The sequence below is a fragment of the Pistacia vera genome, unplaced genomic scaffold (genome assembly GCF_008641045.1).
Source record: "Pistacia vera cultivar Batoury unplaced genomic scaffold, PisVer_v2 Contig192, whole genome shotgun sequence".
Lineage (NCBI taxonomy): Eukaryota > Viridiplantae > Streptophyta > Magnoliopsida > Sapindales > Anacardiaceae > Pistacia > Pistacia vera.
The window spans coordinates 4,314-26,411 of NW_022195993.1; the positions used below are offsets into that span (position 1 = coordinate 4,314).

The 22,098-nt window shown below is 37.1% G+C and overlaps 1 protein-coding gene across 1 annotated transcript; it reads left to right on the forward strand.

The window, feature by feature from the left end:
- The first annotated feature begins 1,128 nt into the window (after nucleotides 1-1,128).
- Nucleotides 1,129-4,001, forward strand: LOC116127447 (nuclear pore complex protein NUP98A-like). Its single transcript, XM_031413093.1, has 4 exons — nucleotides 1,129-1,210; nucleotides 1,310-1,483; nucleotides 1,582-1,686; nucleotides 3,972-4,001. Exons 1-3 carry the CDS (start codon nucleotides 1,144-1,146, stop codon nucleotides 1,677-1,679), a joined length of 339 nt encoding a protein of 112 aa, XP_031268953.1. The 5' UTR covers nucleotides 1,129-1,143; the 3' UTR covers nucleotides 1,680-1,686; nucleotides 3,972-4,001.
- Nucleotides 4,002-22,098: the final 18,097 nt, after the last annotated feature.

Here is a 22,098-nt window from a genome sequence, read left to right on the forward strand (position 1 = left end):
TCTCTCCACGTAGGCACAGGGACCGACTCACCATCCAATGTTGCGATTCTGCAGCTTCGCCTCAAAGATTTTCTTTCAAAAACATCACAAACAAAACAGTACTGAATCTCAAAGTCAAAGTGCAAAGACCAAAAACTATCACTTACTCTTCTCCTCATTCTCAAACACTATCACAATAGGATTTTGCTGCCGTGACCCGCCGACACCACCATACCCATCTCACTTTCAAACACTATTACCTCCTCATTCTCACTTTCTCACATCCCATACCCATCACATACCCGCCGCCGCCGCCTTCTCATCTCTCTCTCTCTCCGTACTCCAACGCATGAAACCCAGCGGCCGACGCCCAGCGTACAACTACCGCGCGACTCCACAGGTAGCTTCCACTATCTGCAACATGTGTGTTTTGCTGGATAAACTCTTGTGGATTATGTTTGTTGTGTTGGTTGGGAGATTGCTGCCCATCTGGTGTGAAATTTGATTGGAAAATGTTTGTTTAGGAGTTTTGACTTGGAAGTGTTGAATGGATTGTGAGAATTTGTTTGTTGTGGAATTCGCCACTTTCACCTTGCCCACCACCTGCTGATAAATTGGCCCAGACCACTCTCACATCATCGTTTTGTTTTGCCTCAGCCTTGTGCTGTTTTGTATTTCCCCAAAATCAAAACCCACCGCCCACCATTTCCTTGATGCAAACACATCTAAAATCTAAATCTCAATCTCGTTCTCTTCGTTCCTGGAGTTGTGGTGAGGGCAAGAACCAAGTCACCAACAAGTACACCTCATTCAACTTCAATCACGTGCTCGAAAAAAATATCTCTCCCGCCACTCCGCCACCAACTCAACTAGACAACCTTCCTCTTCCTTTCTTATTCTTCAATTGCTTCTTCAAATACTAATAACAAAGCTCTGTTACCTCTCCATCCCAGAAGCCATGGCCGCATGCTTGTTCGTGAATAACAAAGCTCAGTTTTTTTTTCTAATAATTCGCAAAAAATACGTGAATTAACATATATTCATATTATATGCGTATAATTTGGTAGCCTTATAAAAATAGTAAATACATGTTTAGTATGAATTAAATTATTGAATAATTTAATATAAAAACGTATATAAGAGAAGTTGGAGTCAATATCTGCCATGCCTGTCTATAAAGATAAAAGTCATGAGGAGCTGAGATGGGAGGATTATCAGTTGGGAGGTAAAGGTAAGTTGATGAAATCTTAGAAAATCAGTAGTTCTTGTTCCAATAAGTGGTGACATTGGCTGATTCATTTATTTTCCACTTTGCAATTCCAAATTTCAGGCGGATCACTTCCTGCTGGTCAGTTTGCTGGGGGAATTAGCTTTGGTGTATCAGCTGCTCCATCAAGCCCTTTCGCTCCTTCATCAGTATTTTGGCAGTCAAATTTTGGGGGCCAATGTGGTGGAAGTAGAGTGGCTACTTACACACCTACGACTGAAGCAGATACTGGCAGTGGTAAGTTGATGAAATCTGGAAAATTAGTAGTTCTTGTTCCTATAAGTGGTGATATTGGCTTATTCGTTTATTTTCTACTTTACAATTCCAAATTTCAGGTAGAGCACTTCTTGCTGGTCAGTCTGCTGGGGGATATCAGCTTTCTCTAAACTTAGAATTGAAGATGATGATAACAAAATTGGATAATTTAAGATAATAATTGGGTATGAACCCCCAAATATTATGCTTTTCTTTCAAGTGTTATATTATTAATGCTTTTCCTCTTTAGTCTAGAGTGTTATAATCCAAAACTTTAAGGGTGCGTTTGGTTTATTATTTTGGATAGGATTTTGGGGATAGTATTGGGTTGTTGGATAGGGGAGTATTACGAGGTAAATTTTAAAAATTTATGAAAACGCCCTTAGGTTTACTAATTTAATTAAAGACCCTAATATGTAAAATGACAAAAACACCCCCAGAATTTTTCGTGCCAGATTCCGGCCACCACCGCCGAAATCTGGCCGAAAAATTTCGTTACGGCACAGACCAGTCGGATCTGTGCCGTAACACGTCGTTATGGCCTTTTCCGGCCAGATCCACCACGGATCTGGCCGGCAAGGGCCACATCTACGATCTGTTATGGCCGTCGACGGCCAGACAAGGCCAAACGACGGCCATCTTTGGCTGTCAGCGACGGCCAAAGATGTGGCCGTCGTTTTCGGTCAACGACGGCCAGGATTTGGCCTTCGTTGACCGTCAACGACGACCATTTCTTTGGCCGTCGCTGACGGCCAGATCGGTGAACTTCCGGCCATTTTTGGTTGGAAGTTAGGCCGTTGTACAGATTCCGGCTATCACCGACGGTGGTTGCTAGAATCTGACAAGTTGGGTTGATGGGGGTGTTTTTGTTAATTTTTAAACTTTTTTCATGAGGTATTTAGTGAAATTAATAACCTTATGAGGTCTAAAAGTAATTAAAAAAATAGAGTAATATTTCTGGAATAATGTGCCAAACATTATTTGGAGAATAGGATCCAGAATATGGATAAAAATACTAACCCAAACATAGCCTAAAATGTTTTCTTTAGGAATGAGACAAAGTATAATTCAATTTCAAATTTGAGAAGAATTATATATATGTATAATTTAATTTAATTATTATAATAATATAACCTTCTTACCAGTTTGTAAGAAAGTTATATTATTATAATTTAATTTCAAATTTGAGAAGAATTGTAGGGGTGTTAGTCGAGCCGTTCGTGAGCGGCTCCGGCTCGGCTTGAGGAAAGCTTGAGCGGCTCGTCGTAGCCTCGTAGGTGGTGAATCGAGTTTGAGTTTCTTGATAGTCGGCTCACCAAGCTTGTGAGCTCAAATCGAAAGGGTGATGTGATAGTTTCACAACTATTGGGGGGTATATAGAACTTACCAGTTTGTAAAAATGACAAACACAACCTTATTCCCAAATATGTAAAAATCAAATTTGAATTTGAATTAGGACATAATTAAAAACCCTAAATTGCGACTTTGTGAATCCTCTGCCAATCCAACACCGTTTGTCAACGTGGAGTGTCGGTCTCGTCGCCTTGTTCGTCGACACAGATCGCTTTGTTTCCTTGCCGCCTCATCTCGTCCACATCGTAACTTCTCTTGTGGATTTTCTTCATCTAGGTATGTCGATTTGGGATTTATGGAGCGGCAAATAATTAGTGATTATTTGTTTCTTCTTATCATTGTTCTTGATTTGTAAGAGAATGGAAATCTAAGATATAAGAATGGAGTTCTGGGAATGGAAGAAACTGTGATCATTACTAGTTTAAGATTGGTTTCGTTTACTGGAAGAGAGTGAAGATATGAGAAGACATTGCTGGTAGAAAAGATGGCTCTATGAATTGTAGGCGATGATGTTGGGTTTCGGCACTTTCGACCATGGTGGATCGAGCAGGTATTGCTCGAGCATGAGCTCGCTTTTTCTATGTCGAGCTGAAGCTCAATATCTCAAGCTTGGTCGAGCTTAATATTGTAGTAGCCGAGCCAAGTTCGAATAGCCAAAGCTCGGCTTGTTTACACCCACCTACTCTCAGAGGCGGACCCAGGCCCCTTGAGGGTAGGCCCAGGCCTGCCCTCTACTTTAAAAAAAAAAATTGAAAAGTTTTATTAAAAGGTAAAAAAGAAAAGTGAAAAGTTAGAAGTTAAAAAATTAAAAAGTTAAGTTTTATCTTTTTTATATTCAAGTTTTTCTTCCCCAATTCCCAACTTCCCTCTTACATGCGGGTCTGAATTTGGAGTGATTGTAATCCATCTTTTTGTAAACCTTTGTGTATTTTATTTTTGTTAGAGTTGTGATTGAGCTCTAAATTTATGTAGAATATTTTTGATAGATTTGTGATTGTTGTAAATGATAATCATATTTTTTCCTATGATTTTGCATTAAATTTCGATAGGATTTAAGATATTTCTTATACAATTTGAGCCTTAATTGTTACATAATTCTATTAATTTGTCTTTGCAGGCCTAAACGATGATTTTGAGCATAAATGACAGTTTTGAGCGTAAATTGCATAACTTGAGCTTGGAAACTCAGAATGACCTAATTTTAGAAGCTTTGGAAAGCTAAGAACCAGAGCTACAACTTTCAGGTTTTGAGTTTTTTTCTAATTCTGACTGGACAAGGGTGAAAACTTGGCTTGAAGTCATGAACAGAATGTTGGAAACAGAAGAAAAACGTCTTTGGATGTGCTTCAGTATTTCTGCCATAACTTGAGCTTTAGACCTCGGATTGTGCTGATTCTTGAACGAGTAGAAAGATAATTTAAAGGACTATAATTCATATGTTTAACACTTTTCCAGATTCAGACTCTTTCATGCTCAAATTTGGCCTGAAATATTCTCGCCGTTATAAGGAAAAAGCTTCACCGCAGCGAAACTGCATCAGATGTGAAAAATAAAATGACGCGTTTTGGCTTGCTAGGGTTTCGTCCTTAAGTGAAAGAGGTATAAATTAGCATGAAAATGAAAGAAAAATGGTCTTGGTTCGTCATTTAGAAGGCAGCTCTTGGAAGGAGAATATTATTGAAGATTTGGGCTTCAAATGAGAGAAGATTTTTCCATCTTTTACTTGTTTTTCAATGATGAATCTTGATTCAGTTTGTTTTTGTTATTTTGTTTTGTTTTTGAGTATGAATTGAGTTGTTTAGCTAGGGTTTGATGTAACCTTGATACAATGATTCAAATTTATATGAATCGATTTACTTTGAATTTTAATTTCATGATTGAGGGTTTATCTCTTTGTTTAATGACTTTTTGATACTTGATCAACATTCAAATGTGTGTTGTTGACAATGAGACTAAGAAGTGATTGATTGTGCCTCTTGGGATAAATACCGTAGATTAAACAAATGCTAGAGATAGCTTTACCAATTTATGAAATCTAGATAGAATTCTGTAAAGTTTAAAAAACTTTGAACTATTAATCTTCATTTTGTTGGGTGCAGAAGCTTAATATGGATAAGTAGGAAAATATAGCCTGAGAAAGTATGTTTTACAACTTAGGGAATTCGATTTTCAATCAAGGAATTAGAACTTGGGTAATAGATTCTATGATTTGGGTTAGCGTATCTAGGTGAAATCAACACCCTAGCATTTTTTTTAGCATTTTTTTTTAATTAGTTAAAGTTATTGGGTTTTGCTTTAATTTCATTATAATTCATTTATATTTTCTTAAATTGTATTTAGTTCGTTAATTTTCTATCAATCCAATTTATTGTTGTTTCAATTAAGACTTAAACTAGATAAATCGGTACTTAGTAACACTATCCTCGTGGGAACGATACTGTACTTATCACTTTATTACTTTTTGCGACTAGTGCACTTGCTACATTTGTATGTTTGTCAAAAATGCGCATCAGTAATCTCTTTTAATTATATTGGATTTAAATGGATCATTAGATTCTCGTGGTATTTTTATTTCTCCACATTGAAGAAGTTTTTCCACGTAACAATTTTCTTGTGTTTCCTTGTAATGTTATTTTCTTATGTTTTCACTAGTTGATTGGCAAACAGTGGCAGAGCGAGGGGGCCTCCCCTAGGCAAAAATCCTCGGTCCGTCATTGCCTACTCTAGTCACTTGTGCAAATACTTGTGTAACAAATTACATCCTTATTCTTATATTAAAAAAAATGAAAAACTAGCCTGCCCTCAAGATACTAAATGTTTAAATATTTTCATTTATCCTCTAATATATGAATATACCCTAGTTAGTAAATACGGGTACGACAAAAAAAAAAGATACGGAAATTTTATAGGTATAATACGGCAAACGGTAAAAAATACGTTTATAAAAATTCGGTCATAAAATTCAGATACAGAAAAAATACGATACGAGTATATACGGGTTTAATACGGTGTATTGTCAATAATACGTTTTGAAGAATATGACAATATCAATCTTAGTTTTAACACTTTTATGAATTACCTGGTTAAAATACTATATCAGGTGCTTTCATTTCTATATAAGTGTTTGTTTTAAGAAGTAAACCTTCAGTTTTAATATTAAAATTATAAATCCTTAATTATATATTTAAGTTAAAATGATCGAGAGTCGTAAATGAAAAGCTATCATTTATTTTATTTACATTATTTTTTATTGATCTAAAGTTCTAATTTTATATTAGAAGGAGACATTATGAATTTATATAGTATTTTTAGATATAAGGTACCCAAATCTAACATCATCAATCTGAAATAAAAGATTTGAAGTTGTGGGTATATCAAATTTATTTTTAATATATTAATTAATCAATTAAAATGAATGATAATAACAAATACAAAGAAGATCTTAAAAGAAGCAGAAAAAATTTATCGTTGTGAACCCTCGTTAAAATCTCTCCACGTAGGCACAGGGACCGACCTCACCATCCAATGTTGCGATTCTGCAGCTTCGCCTCAAAGATTTTCTTTCAAACACCATCACAAACAAAACAGTACTGAATCTCAAAGTCAAAGTGCAAAGACCAAAAACTATCACTTACTCTTCTCCTCATTCTCAAACACTATCACAATAGGATTTTGCTGCCGTGACCCGCCGACACCACCCATACCCATCTCACTTTCAAACACTATTACCTCCTCATTCTCACTTTCTCACATCCCATACCCATCACATACCCGCCGCCGCCGCTCTCTCATCTCTCTCTCTCTCCGTACTCCAACGCATGACACCCAGCGGCCGACGCCCAGCGTACAACTACCGCGCGACTCCACAGGTAGCTTCCACTATCTGCAACATGTGTGTTTTTGCTGGATAAATCTCTTGTGGATTATTGTTTGTTGTGTTGGTTGGGAGATTGCTGCCCATCTGGTGTGAAATTTGNACTAAAAACCTAATTTAATATGGAATAGCAATCTACTTAGCAATATTCCAATACCAAACAAAGCATTTCAATTCAAATTTAAAAATTAAATTTGAATTCCATATTATAAAATTAATGTTAATATATATATAAATATACAATCGCACTAATTAATTTCCTTATAAAATTAAATATAGGCAACAATTTCAACAAGTTTAATTGCACTGTGAGATTATTTAAATGCCCTTTCATCTTAAAAGATGAAAATACCATTTCATCATAAATGAAGAAAACACCTCTCTCACTTATCCATCCTTAATTTGTCTTCTATGTGTGTGACCCGAAGGCTCCTCATCATATCGGAAGTAAGTAGTCTCGCGATTGACACCAATCAATTGTCTCACTAAACATAGACCAAGATTGACCTCTAGCAAGGCATCATGGCCACCTGATAGATTTGGATTCAGCGAAATAGCTTACCTATCAATGATATGGTTACTGTGCAATTCAATCCTTTTATCATTTATTATCTCATCAAAGGCCGAGGCATAGAAGCAGTGTCAACCTCGGATATCCTTGATATCTTAGTATTTGGTTATTAGACCAATGACTGGAATAGATTGGATTGAGCTACAACTCAATCGCATTACGACTATAGATTTAATGTCGTTGCCATCTACCGAATTACTTAGCGAGATAATTTCTCCCGTACCCGGGAGTGATGAATCCTCTATTAATCCACCATAGTCTTGATACACTTTTCGATGTAGCCAATCACTACCGTCTTGATAGCTCTGAATAGAACTACTTGGGCTAGTGTCAAACTACACTAATTGGTGCACAAGGCGCTTCGGTGATCTCAAGTCCAAGGATCACTTGCACCACCATTCGTTAGAGGATTTATTCCACAAATGCTAAGGTCACCATCTATGTGGAATCCTCTGGCAAGTATGTCCAATGAACTCGCCTATGACAAGCATCCATGTGTTGCACCAGGATGTCAGCAAACAACCTTGACAAGTGAGATCTGTCACTGTCTTTCGATAAGGTTGTTCAACATTATGATAGCCTTATCGTATTATTTGTGTCCTTAGTCAAAATAATACTGTGGCTTTAAACGGATCTAGAATGACCACTATATATGATAATAGGATTCTCACTATCGAGATTTGAAGCACTTGATGAGTGCTTGGAAGTGCACTCATACTTAGTGATTTTAAGGGTATTTTCTGTGAGAATTAGGTTTAATTGGTTAATTTTACTTAGTTTCTGTATCTCTTTTACTTTCTAGAATCATTGGTATGTTTTGTGAATTTTCAGGTATTTATGTGCTAAAAAATGAGGATTTCAAGTATGCACATTAAAGAGTAAAAAATCAGAATCGTGTGGGAACAAACAGTTCGAGAATCGGAGCTTAAACGAAGAAGTTATGGATTTTTTAAGATTGTTCATTACAGAAAAACTATTCCCATGCCACAGCATAAAAAAGTTGTAAAATGGACATAAACTTCATGCCGCGGCACAATGCGGGAAATTTATGTTCGGAAATTTTTCTACCAGAACATGCTGAACGAAAATGATCATAACTTGAGCTACACAACTCCAATCGACCTGGTTCTAGTGGCGTTTTAAAGCTAAGAGATAGAGCTACAACTTTTTGATCGTGGCCCATTTAGACCTGAAAGATGGTTAAAAATGGAGACAAAAATTAAATTAGTGCTTGGAGATGTGCATATTCGTTATTATGCGTTTTTAATTGAAGTATAACTTTTTACCATAATACCCTCATGACTTTAATATTATAAATAGATGTCCTTAGCAATATTTTAGGGGGCTAGGGTTTATAATATCAAATATAATTAGGAAGAGGCAAGGAGAGGAGATCTTACCTAGGGTTTCATCTTCTTTTTCTTGTACTTTATGGTTTTCAAGATTTTGAGGTTTGATTTCCTTATGATCATGTGTAACTAAATACTTTTCTAGGGATCCAATGTAGCCTAATAAGAAGGTTTTATGTCTTTATTAATTTTATTTGTCTTCTCAATCAATTGCAATTCTAGTTTTATTCATTATCATTTATTCAATCTTTAATTGATGTTATTGCTTGATCACCTTTAATGTTAATTAATTGATTGTGTGAGACAAGGTTAGACTACACACCTTAGCTAATCTTGAATAGCTTGTGTGAATGAATGATTAGTATTTTGTGCATACGCTCTGATAGAATGCTAATTAGTTCATGATTTCTTGAATAATTTGTATTTGTGCATACGCCCTGACAGATGCGCCTTTACTCATGATTTCGAGTGCTCTTGTGTTTAATGGGTTTTTAATCATTAGGCTAGATTATACACCCTAGCTAGTCTTGTGTTAAAGATACTAGGTTAATCCTGAACACCTTACGGTAATACCTTAATTATGTGAGTGCGAACCCTAGAAATGGGATTGTGATAACAATAGTTTGATACTTGGCATAAAACTGGATTATTATGCTGAAATTGGATACCTAAGTTATAGTTCATTGGTTTGTAAATTAGTTTTTATTAGTGTTATTTTGGCTCAGTCAGTAGTAGTTAATTTTTATTTTCTTTTTACATTTAGTTTTAATCACTAGTTCTTTAATTTGCTTGAATTTATTTGTTTAATTAAGGCATAGATATTAGGATTACTTGATAACTTACAAATCTTTGTGGGATCGAGCCTTGCTTTTGCACACTATACTGCGATAGCGATTCATGCACTTGGAAGGAAAATTATTCATCAGCACTTGATACCCTCATCACGATTCTACCATTCTAAGGACATACATTATAACATATATTAAATACAAATTACATAATATAGAAAATGCCTTATATTAATTATAAACATTATTACAAGAGTCAACATTTACAAAATGGATTGGCTCTAGGACACCTACTCTAACAATCTCCCACTTGCACTATAGCCAATCATTCATATATTTTATACCGAATGATCTTAAGTGCTTTTCATGCTTCTGTTGCGATAGAGGCTTAGCCAATGGATTTGCAAGATTGTCATTAGTATGTACTTTGCCAATCTATACATCTTTCATCTCAGCCATTTCTCTGATGAGATGAAATTGCCTAGGTATGTGTCTAGACTTCTAGTGAGACCGTGGTTCCTTTGGTTGAGCTATTGCTCCATTGTTGTCACAATAGACATCTTTTGGATCAACAATCGTAGAAACCACACCAAGTTTGATGACGAACTTCTTAATCCAAACTGCCTCCTTGGCTACATTGGATAATGTGATATACTCAGCCCCAATTGTAGAGTCTACTACAGTGCTTTACTTGGAGCTCTTCCAGCTCACTGCAGCTCGATCGAGACAAAATACAAACCCATACTATGAGCGATACTCATCTTTATCCGTTTGGAAATTAGCATCATTGTATCCTCTTACAGTGAGCTCATCTTCTCCTTCATAAACCAAAAACATATCCTTAGTCATTTTTCAGGTACTTAAAGATGTTCTTGATAGATATTCAGTGTCTCTCACCTGGATCTTATTGATATCTACTACAAGTGTTTAATGCATATCAAACATCAACTCGAGTACATAACATGACATACATGATGAATCCAATTGCTGATGCATATAAGATCCTTTTCATTCTATCTCTCTCATCATGTGTTTTAGGACACATATCCTTAGAGAGATAGATACCATGTGATATCGGAAGAAATCCCTTCTTGGATTCTTCCATACTAAATCTCTTCAGTACCTTGTCTATATATGTACTTTGACTTAGGCCAAGCAATCCATGCGATCTATCATGATAGATCTTTATTTCAAGGATGTAGGTTGCTTCTCCTAAGTCCTTCATGGAGAAGCACATTGATAACCAAGTCTTTACTGACTGCAAGTTTGGTATATCATTCTCGATTGGAAGTATGTCATCGACATACAACACCAAGAATGCCACTACGCTTCACTTACTTTCTTTTAAACATATGGCTCATCTTCGTTATTGATGAAACCGAATTCTTTCATGGCTTTATTAAAATGAATGTTCCAGCTCCTTGAAGCTTGCTTGAGTCCATAAATGGACCTTTGAAACTTGCATATCTTATCAGCTTGTCCATCAAGAACAAAATCATCGGGTTGTGTCATATACACATCCTCTTCAAGGTTTCTGTTCAAGAAAGCTATTTTGACATCTATCTGCCAAATCTCATAGTTGTGATATACAACAATCGCAAGCATAATCCAGATAGACTTAATCATGACAACCGGCGAAAAGGTTTCTTCATAGTCAATGCCATGAGTTTGTTTGAAACCTTTGGCAACGAGTCATGTCTTATAGGTATGCACCTTGCCATCCATGTCAGTCTTCTTCTTGAAGACCGATTTACACCCTATGGGTTTTACCCCTTCTGGTGGATCCATCAGAGACTACACTTGGTTTTGGTACATGGAGTTCATCTCAGATTTCATGGCTTCAAGCCATTTAATGGAATCTAGATTCGATATAGCATCATCGTAGGTTCTAGGTTCATTGTCTTGGTAGACTAGTACATTGCCATACTGTGTCACAAGAAAACCACATCTCTCGGGCTCATGACACACTCTTCTAGATCCTGTAGCTCCTGTGCTACTTGAGGTGGTTCACTTTGATCCACAGATTGTGGAGTAACCTCCTCATGATGTTCGCCACTTCTTGTGGCACACCATCCCATCCTTTGTCTAATGTATCATATGGTACTAGAACTTCATCGAGCTCTATTTTTCTCCCACTAGTATTTTTAGAATAAATTCCTTATCTAAGAAGACACCAGTACGAGCGAAAAAAAATTTTACGCTCTTCTGGGTGGTTGAAATAGTATCCTTTGGTCTCTTTATGATACCCCACAAAAATACATTAATTAGACTTCGGGCCCAGCTTGTTCAAAGTCAATTTCTCGACATAAGCTTCGCAACACCAAATCTTCAGATAAGACAAGTTGGGCTTTCGCCCACTCCATAGTTTATATGGAGTCTTATCTATAGATTTTGGCAGCACACGGTTAAGTACGTGAGTCATAGTCTCTAGGGCATAACCCTAGAATGATGTGGGTCGATCACTAAAACTAATCATGGACCTAATCATATCAAGTAAAGTCCTATTCCTCCTTTCAGACACATCATTTATGTTGGGGTGTATACGGAGGGGTGAGTTATGATATTATCCCACACTCCTTCAGGTATGTTTAAGTCAACTTGCCATACTTGGCATAGTTACCCTGAGACTATCCATATTGTCTATTTCAAGAGCATATAAAATATTATGAAACAATTCCATAAAGAATATTATTTATACTAAAAGACAACAATCCATTAGTAATAAAAGAAATATTCTTATTTGTCCAAAGTGGACATGTAAATATTATTTCTAGAAACTGAGGGAAGATCATAATAATCCATAAGTTCTAATAGCAAGTATGTAGGCGAAGTCAAACAATAGGATGCCACAGCTAATGCAACATCACGTGCTCCATTTCCAATTAGTAGGTCCACATCTCCTCGACCGAGCAATCTACTCTATCGTAGTTCCTTACACAAATGTGAGAACCACATCGAGTGTCAATGACCCAAGATATAACCGGAGAAAAATCTCAATACACACCTTTAGAAGAAGAGGCATTCTTCTTCTTATTCTCCAGGAAGGCCTTGCAGTGTTTCCTCTAGTGGCCAGACTTGCTTCAGTAGAAGAAAACTACCTTCCTACCTTTGTGGATGTCACCACTAAACTTAAGAGCATCTTGAGGTTTGGACTTAAGTTTGGGTTTGGCCTTAGCCTTACCTTTACCTTTGACCGCTCCTATACTAGTATTAGCTGCAACTAACATCACTGGTTTAGACTTTTAATGTCTTGCTCTATAGTCTTTATAAAGGTTAGGAGCTTAGGAAGAGTCTTCTTGTTCATGCTCATATTATCTATGAACTGAGAATAAGAATCAGGTAAGGACTGCAAAACTAAGTCGATTGCCAAGTCATTGTCCAAACCACAGCCCAATGTCTCAAGCCTTTCAATGTACCCAATCATCTTGAGTACATGAGGGCCAACTTCATGATGCTCATCCATTTTACACCTTAACAACTATTTCGACACCTCATACCTTTCATTATGTTGAAGGTATAAAATCATGGTAGAAAGATCCATGTCTTCATATTGTTATTGCAATTCAGGTGTAATTGATGCTAACATACTGTACTTAATAAGTTCTACTAATCAGTTCTTCATATTGGATTGATGGAAAATTAACAAACTAAATGCAAATTAACAAAATATAAATGAATGATAATGAAATTAAACCAAAACCCAACAACTTAACTAATTAAACAATGCTAAAAAAATGCTAGGGTGTTGATTTCACCTATATATGCTAACCCAAATCATAGAATCTATTACCCAAGTTCTAATTCATTGATTGAAAATTGAAATCCCTAAGTTGTTTGGTACTCCTTCTTAGGTTATACCAACCCACCTATTCCTATTAACCTTCTGAACCCAAAAATTGAAGTTTAATAGTTCAAGGTCTCTTATGCTTTGTGGAATTCTATCTAGATTTCATAGATCGCGTTTATCTATCTCTAGTTTTCACTAAATCTATGGTATTTATCCCAAGAGACACATATCATAAATCACTTCTCAGTACCACTGTGAACAACACACATTTGAATGGTGATCAAGCATCCAAAAGTCATTAAGCGAAGAGATAAACACTCAATCATGAAATTAAAACTCAAAGTAAATCAATTCATATAAATTTGAATCATTGTATCAATGTTACATCAAAACCTTGAAAAACAAATCAGTTCATACTCAAAAACAAAATAAAATAACAAAAACAAGTTGAATCAAGGTTCATCATTGAAAAACAAGCAAAAGATGGAGAAATCTTCTCCAATTTGAAGCCCAAATCTTCAATAATCTTCTCCTTCCAAGAGCTGCCTCCAAATGACAAAATGAGACTCTTTTCCCTTCCTTTTCACGCTAATTTATACCTCTCTCACTTAAGGATGAAGCCCTAGCAAGCCAAAATGCGTCGTTTTATTTTTTTCACATCTAATGCAGTTTTGCCGCGGCAAAACTTTTTCTTTACCAAGGCTAAAATATTTCGGGTCAAATTTGAGCATGATAACGTCTGAATCTGAAAATGTGGTAAACATAATAACTGTAGCCCTTTCAATTATAGTTCTACTAGTTCAAGAATAGTCCCAATCCAAGGTCCACAGATCAAGTTATGGTCCAAATACTGAAGCACGTCCAAAGACATTTTCTTCAGTTTGCAACATGTTGTTTACAACTTCAAGCCAAATTCTCACCCTCTTCCAGTCAGAATTAGGAAAAACCCAAAATAGGAAAGTTGTAGCTTAGCTTCTTATATTTCCATACATTCTAAATTCAGGTCATTCTGAGTTTCCAAGCTCAAGTTGTTCAATTTACGCTTGAAACAATTCATTTATGCCTGCGAAGAAAAATTAATAGAATTAAGTATCAATTATGGTCTAAATTGTATGAGAAGTATCCTAAATCCTATTGAAATTCAATACAAAATAACTATGAAAAATAGGATTATCAGTTTGTAATTGGTTTTCTGCGAATTATTCCTCTCCTTCTAGAAACAGATTACAACTAAGTTTATATAGTACTAGTTACAGTGTTGAGTTGGAGATGAACTTAAATTCGATAAAACAAGGAGTAGCATGGTCTTCGGCCTTGATCATTGGATCCATATCTTGAGTTATCTACATGCCAGAAAGGGGACTTATTTTCTTTAGATTTCTCGCACAACAACTGACCCCCAGTTTTTAGAGTTCAAGTTTAGGCTACAAAAACTACAAGTTTCACCACCTTAGCTAACGATGTGTGATATGTTTATTGTTGTTGAGTAGGTGGATCTCACAGATTTAGGTACGATTGGATGTTCTTAAGCTCTTAGTGACAATCTCTACTCGTTGTTATGAGTCATAGACGAGTTACAACATTATGCCAACGATGAGCTGTGACCCAACGAGGTGTGCCTTGGCTTGGTATTGAGGACAAACAAATGTTTCACGTTGGGAACTGAAGCAATCACAAAACAAGCCTTTTGGATGATTCTGTTGGGGCAAAGATTGTATTTTTCTTTTGGGACAAGAAACATCATGCATTTAATGACATGTTCATCAAGCTAACATCTTTTTTCTACATGAAACGTGATATCTGCTAGCCACACTCAAAGACAGTTTGGTTCCATGCTCTGATGTATGCCACGTGGTGAAGACTAGATGGCCGATTAAGGCTCCATCTCAAGAATAGGGTTTTTTTTTTTTTTTTTTTTTTGGTACAAAAGCTTGTGGAACACTCTTTCCCTCTTTTCACTTTCGAATATTTCGATGTTGCTCTCTGGCCTTTCAACTTCTTCTCTAGTGTTCTTTTGACGACTTCTAAAAGTAAGTACATTCCTCTTTTTGCCCTTCTTACCATCCTTATCTTTGTTGCACTTGCTTGTGTTGGTAGATTTAGGCTTAGTAGTTGCATTCGAGCTAGGAAAGTTATTTAGTTGGTTAAAAATTATCGTTGGGTAGTCTATATAAGAACATCTCGAGTGTCCAAGACTGAAGACAAGTGCGACATAGGTTTAGGGACTCACAAGTGCAGTTTAAACCTTTAGGGTTTTCTTTTTCACTTGTCTTTCATGTCTAAGATGTCTGGGAACCATTCAGAATAGTAAAAGTTAGAGGCCATTCTGATGAAGCTGAGGTTGACTTCGTGGGTGAGGAAGTCGACCCTTGACAGTGGTGGGTTGTACGGGAGCAATCGAGGGGGACTTAGCCCAAATCATGGAACAATATAGGATCTCAACTGTGTTGCACCATAATCTGGGTCTTTCACCTTAATGACCTCTTTCTAGATGGGTTGCTATGTCTAAACTGATTCTGAGGTGTGAGGTATCCATTTTGGTGCACCCCTTTATCGATGCTGTGTTACGTCGCTTCAGTTTGGCTTCCTTTTAGCTAACCCCCACGTCGCTTCAATGTGGCATCCTTTCAGCTAACCCCCAACTCATATAGGTATATGGTTAAGATGTATATAGCTTTCCAGAAGGGTGGTCTAGAAGAGCTCTCAGTTGATGAGCTCGTCAATGTTTAAAGCCTGAAGAAAGGCAGTGACTTTACCTACTACCTATCCAAAAGGTGAAAGGATATTAATGGTATACTTGGAGTACTGAACAAAGTTAGGACTTGGGACTCCAAGTTTTTCTTCTTTGAATATGAAAATGATGGCTCCTTCCGAGAAGCCAGTAGGTTTTTTTTCTCTTTACTTTATTGTTACTTGGTATTGCTTGAACTATCTGTCTAACGAGATGCTTTTCCTTTTACAATCAATAGAGATAAGCCATTTGTTACCCTACCACCTTAGGAGCGTATATTTGAATTTAGCTTGCTTTGTGATCATCTTCATGATGTGACCTATGCTGATTACGATTGAGAATCTACAAAAGTATAAGTTCGACCTGCATTTTGCCCATCTCGAGAAAACAAGCCCTCAGGATCCAATAAGTGTTGCTCGAGCATTACTTTCAGCTTGTTGTAGGCACCTCTTTTCTCCTCCTCTAATCGTGGGTCACATGAAATTTTGTAGGAATGCTTGACTTCCTAATTAAGCCGAGGAGGCTCCCAAGGAGACCACATTGTCAGGTCGGTCGTCAAGAAGGTTACACCCTTGGCAACGAAGAAGACAGGTGCAGGAGTGCCTCGAAATGCTACAATTGCTTTTGATCCTCTTATTCCACCCAACAGCCTGTGATGGTGAAGAGGCCCTTAGAGGCTATGGGGGATTCTTCTTTGACTCCTACAAAGAAGTAGAAATTACAAAATCCTCATGCTTAGAAAGAGGTCGCCCTAAAGACCTCCTTCTTCGAGGCGAGGGGTTTACGAGAAGGCCTTCCAAGACCAAATCCTAGAGCTCCCTGACAGAGTTTTAACTATGGTGACAATGATGAATGAGTGCATCTTAAATGAGGAATGGGATGAGCTCAAATCTCTTCCTCGAGCGACTTTACTACAACGAGTTATTGACTTGCATGCTTAGGTAAGCACCCTTTCTCTGTCCCCCTTGCTTACCATAGTATGGGTTTAACATTTCCTACTTTGTTAATGCAGTGCTTTACCAGTCTTTCCATACTTTACCATGAGGGATCTCCTCTTCTTCTAAGAGAGGAAAAAAAGGACAAGCGAATCGCCCAGCTTAAGAAAGAGCTTGACGAAACAAAGAGGGACTTTGCGAATTTATAGGAAAAGTTTGGCAAGAAGCTCGGTCGTGGAAGGCTCACTTTACTTAGAAGGATCGATCGCTCTCCAACATCACCAAAAAGTGCAGGGAAGAGGAGATAGTGAGGTAGAAATCTAACAAGCTACGGAGGGAGCTTAATGAGGAGTTGAGGCTCAATCAAGAACGAGTGGAAACACTCAATGTGAAGTTGAGAATCTACAACCAAGAGTCGACAAAGGCGGTGGCCTCAATGAACTAGGCCTAGGAGGAGAAGGCCAAGCTACATTAAAAGCTCAAAGGTGCAAAAGGCCAAGTTTCGGAGGTAGCTTGAGCAAGAAAAGTTCAAGTTGGAGGCAAAACTTGAGGATGCCACTTACAACACCGAATTGCAAGCTTAAGAAGGGACCTTGAAGGCTATAAAGGCCTTATGGACCCGATATCTTGGTCTTGACTACTTCTTCCTTCCCAAGGACTACTTGGATGAGATAGAGGAGTGAAAGAATAAGGATGGCAACAGCTCCATCCCTCCGAGACTAGCTCTACTGAAGTTGCCGCTAATCCTACCCTCAACCCTTGAGCACCAAAAAGCCCGCCACTAAAAGCTGATCGAGCTGTTCTTGATTCCCCTTTTATTATTATAATATAAATAATTCAACTTTTGAAGTCAATGAATAGCTTTTTATTTTGCCTCCATCCCCTGTGTATTTGTTGGTGTTGTTTGTGAATGTTACTTGTGTGTGTGTTGATTGAGTTGTGTTGATCTTGAGTTATATTTCCTCAAGTATTTTACATGTCGTCATTCTCAAAAGTCTTAGGTCGTCATCTTCCCATACCCGAGTACGAGGTCTGATTGGGTCACCTTTCTCATAGCTGCTTGTGAGTTGTGACGAATAGCCTCCTTAAAACATAGCTCTTGAGTTATGACGATGTTCGTTTCTCAAGTAGCCTCACTTCAAGTTAGGGTGGAAGCTCTCCTTGGGATCTTGTCAAGTTTCGATTGAGTGCCTTTCTCGAAACTTAGCCACCACGGTATATTTGGAGCTTTTCTCGAGAAACTACGGTTGAGTTATGGCTCACTAAAAGCTCTTTTCTTGCTGCTTGTTATCGAGTTATAAGGTTGTCCCTCGAAGCTCGAGTTGCAACGATATCATTTCCTAAAGGATTGAGCCTTGAGTTACAAGCGAACTGCCTTCTCGAGCTATTAGACTTTGAATTATGTTTTGAGTTGTTTTCCTGAGGTTTGACCTTCAGGTTGCAGCATGATTCCTTTTCTCGAAGCATCATTGCTAAGTTATGGAACCTTAGGCTAGGCTAATACTCAATTTGCAAATGTCCTAAAGCAACTTTAAAAAGTGTCGTATAATAAAACACTTGACTTTAATATAAAATTACGAGTTTTGCTAGGCTTAACATATACACATTGTTACACATATATATTTCGCTTGTCAAAGTTAACAAGTCTATATCTAATACTTTATTGACCCAAGACGAGCCGGCATGGCTATTGGTAATAGCGGTAAATGTGCTCGTCATTCCATATGGTAGAGTGTCGTCAATACTACTATTAATTGACTAGAACTATGAAAACAACTGGAATAAAAATTCACACAAAACCACTTCCCTAGCAACGGCGCAAAATTTTGGTAGCGTGTCGTCAACACTACAAAATTAATAAACCTTACTTCTAATTATTAACATGTAGATAATGTGAGTAAGGGTCGATCCCACAGGGAAGTAGTTGAATCTAAATTCCAACTATTTTAAACTAAATACTAGATAACCAAATTGACCTAAATAACCAAAATATAAAATAAGGGTTTGTAAAATCAAGGAAACTAATTAATTACCAAAACAAAATTATGAATGAAAATCAATATAAAAATGGCTTCAGTTCTTGGTTCAATCTCATACTCACGATCAATGTATACTCTCAATTGTAACGCAATCCTACTTTTTCATGAAAGTATTAACCCTAGGCAATAACAAGCTCTACTACCCGAAATTCCCCTCAATTCTGACTAATGAAACATGCTCTGCAACAGTCTCCAACCATTATACAACCTAGAACAAGCTCTCTAAATTTAATGTAATGGTTGCTTTAAGTTCCAATGAAATAGGTTAATCTAAGCAACAATCTTGCAAGCTCGGATTATTAAACTTAGGTTTTGTTATTCAAGTAATAAAATAGAAAGTTTATCCACCATCTTCTATTACTAATTGCTATTGCGTGATTAGGAAAAGATCAATTACGTAATACAATTTCTAATTCTAGCAATCGATATCAATTCAATCAATCTACGAGGCTTGAAGTAAATTAAACAAATTAAATATCATATTCCATTAAAACAGAATAACATAAATCAAATCCATAGAAAGGTAAGAAATTACATTACTTTATCAATTATAACATCGATATGTGTTAGGAATTGAAATCCCCTTGAACTGAACTGAAAGAATTTAGCCAAACATCATAAATTGAGAACCACAAGTGTTTCTGAATGAATCCCTTTGTGTGTGCGTGTTTTTTTTCTTCCCAACCTCATTTTCTCTTTATATCCCCTTCAAATAACCCTGTACAGCCTCCCAAACTGTTTACAACTCAAATTCCTAAATTGTAGGGATTGAGTCCTACTCTTTCCAAAACAGGCTGACTAATTTTCTGCTGGAATTTGTGAGCTGATTTCGGGTCAGAAAAAAACTTAATTCGGGAATGCATTCTTCATGAAAGTTATAGCCCTGGTTCAAAGATTTCCAATGGATCTTCAATAATCTCAGTTGGACTTCTATAACTCAATTTATAGCCCAATTACTGACATGTGCCCAAGCTATGATGGGATTGGATCTTTTGACTTCAATGTAACCTTTGAGTACCCAAATCTACTAGGATTAAAACACGTAAGTCCAATTTAAAAAGCTTAGGACATCCACTTCAAACCTGAAGAAGACCTCTTTCTCATTATGGAACTCTAAGATTGTCAAAGTCTCCATTGAACCTTCAGAGGTCGAATCAACCAATGTCTCAAAATTACACATTATGCTCCACTTTCATTCGCATGCCTACATTCCTTTCCTAATTCAGAAAATATATTAATAATCTCAATTAATAAAAAAATATATCACAAAGATTGATATAAAGGAATTGAAATATCAATTATTGAACACTTATCACCATGCTCTAGGGACCTTCGCACCATCCAATTGCTCTAGATAATAAGTCTATGGTAGTAGTACCTTGGCAATTTTATATGGTCCTTCCCAGTTCGGCATGAGTACTCCAACATTGATTTTCCTTGTGCTGGGACTTAGGCATAACCTTTCTTAGGACAAGTTTGCTAACAATAAAGTCCCGACCCTTGACTTTTGAGTCGAAGTACTTTTTCACTTGTGTTTTTTCTCATTATTGTCCTATATAACCATAGGACTTCAGGGACTTTGTCAGCCTAGGTACCCTTTAAATCGTCGAGCTTGGTTTTTAGGGAGAAGCTTTTTCCAATACCTAACTCGTCACAAAATTTTTTGAAGTCTTCGTTGTCAAGCTGCTTCCCATTATTTGTGATGATGGTATGTGGTATTTTGAAGCAGCAGATGATGCCCTTAAAGATGAAGCCCTTGAGCTTCTTTGTTGTAATTATTTCCAACAGCTCAGCTTCTACCCACTTGTTGAAATAATCAACTGTGACGATTACGTACTTAACACCACCTTTGCTCATTGGTGAGGGACCGATTAGATCGATCCCCTAGATAGCAAAAAGCCATGGGCTGGACATAAAGGTAAGCTCTTACAAGGGAGCTCTGGGTATGTCCGTTAACCTCTCACACTCATTACATCTTTGTGCGAAGTTAGCTACATCTTCATACACCTTGGGCCAGTAATACCCTTGATGGATGATCTTATGGGCTAAAGATCGCCCGCCAGCATAATTCTCGCATATTCCTTCATGGATCTCCCTAAGAATATAGTCTGCTTCCTCGAGCGAATGTTGCATCCCCGCTCATATAGTCTGTCGTTGATCAATGTGTAACGAGCTGACTTTGCTCAAAGAGTCCTTGCCTTTGACTTGTTTTCGAGGAGTGTCTCGTCTTTCAAGTAAGTGATGATCAGGTCCATCCATGTGGCTTTCATGTCTATTGGCATTGACTATGTTTTGGGTTTTGCGATGCTAGGACTTTGCAAGAACTTAACAGGAATGAAGTATGAGGTTTCAACATCCATGGACGGAGCCAGCCGAACCAAGCATCTGCATAGATATTTTGTTCCTTGGGAATCTGTAAGACTTCACGACGTTTGAAAGTTTCGTCAAGTTTCGATTGAGTGCCTTTCTCGAAACTTAGCCACAAAGGTATATTTGGAGCTTTTCTCGAGAAACTACGGTTGAGTTATGGCTCACTAAAAGCTCTTTTCTTGCTGCTTGTTATCGAGTTATAAGGTTGTCCCTCGAAGCTCGAGTTGCAACGATATCATTTCCTAAAGGATTGAGCCTTGAGTTACAAGCGAACTGCCTTCTCGAGCTATCAGACTTTGAATTATGTTTGAGTTGTTTTCCTGAGGTTTGACCTTCAGGTTGCAGCATGATTCCTTTTCTCGAAGCATCATTGCTAAGTTATGGAACCTTAGGCTAGGCTAATACTCAATTTGCAAATGTCCTAAAGCAACTTTAAAAAGTGTCGTATAATAAAACACTTGACTTTAATATAAAATTACGAGTTTTGCTAGGCTTAACATATACACATTGTTACACAGATATATTTCGCTCGTCAAAGTTAACAAGTCTATATCTAATACTTTATTGACCCAGGACGAGCCGGCATGGCTATTGGTAATAGCGGTAAATGTGCTCGTCATTCCATATGGTAGAGAGTCGTCAATACTACTATTAATTGACTTTAACTATGAAAACAACTGGAATAAAAATTCACGCAAAACCACTTCCCTAGCAACGATGTAAAATTTTGGTAGCGTGTCGTCAACACTACAAAATTAATAAACCTTACTTCTAATTATTAACAAGTAGATAATGTGAGT

What these genes read in the sequence shown, in the direction of transcription:
- LOC116127447 (XM_031413093.1), top strand. Translation starts at nt 1,144, where the DNA reads ATGCCTGTCTATAAAGATAAAAGTCATGAGGAGCTGAGATGGGAGGAT. An exon ending in TTATCAGTTGGGAGGTAAAG is followed by an intron (nt 1,211 to 1,309) that starts GTAAGTTGATGA and finishes TCCAAATTTCAG; the next exon opens with GCGGATCACTTCCTGCTGGT. An exon ending in TGAAGCAGATACTGGCAGTG is followed by an intron (nt 1,484 to 1,581) that starts GTAAGTTGATGA and finishes TCCAAATTTCAG; the next exon opens with GTAGAGCACTTCTTGCTGGT.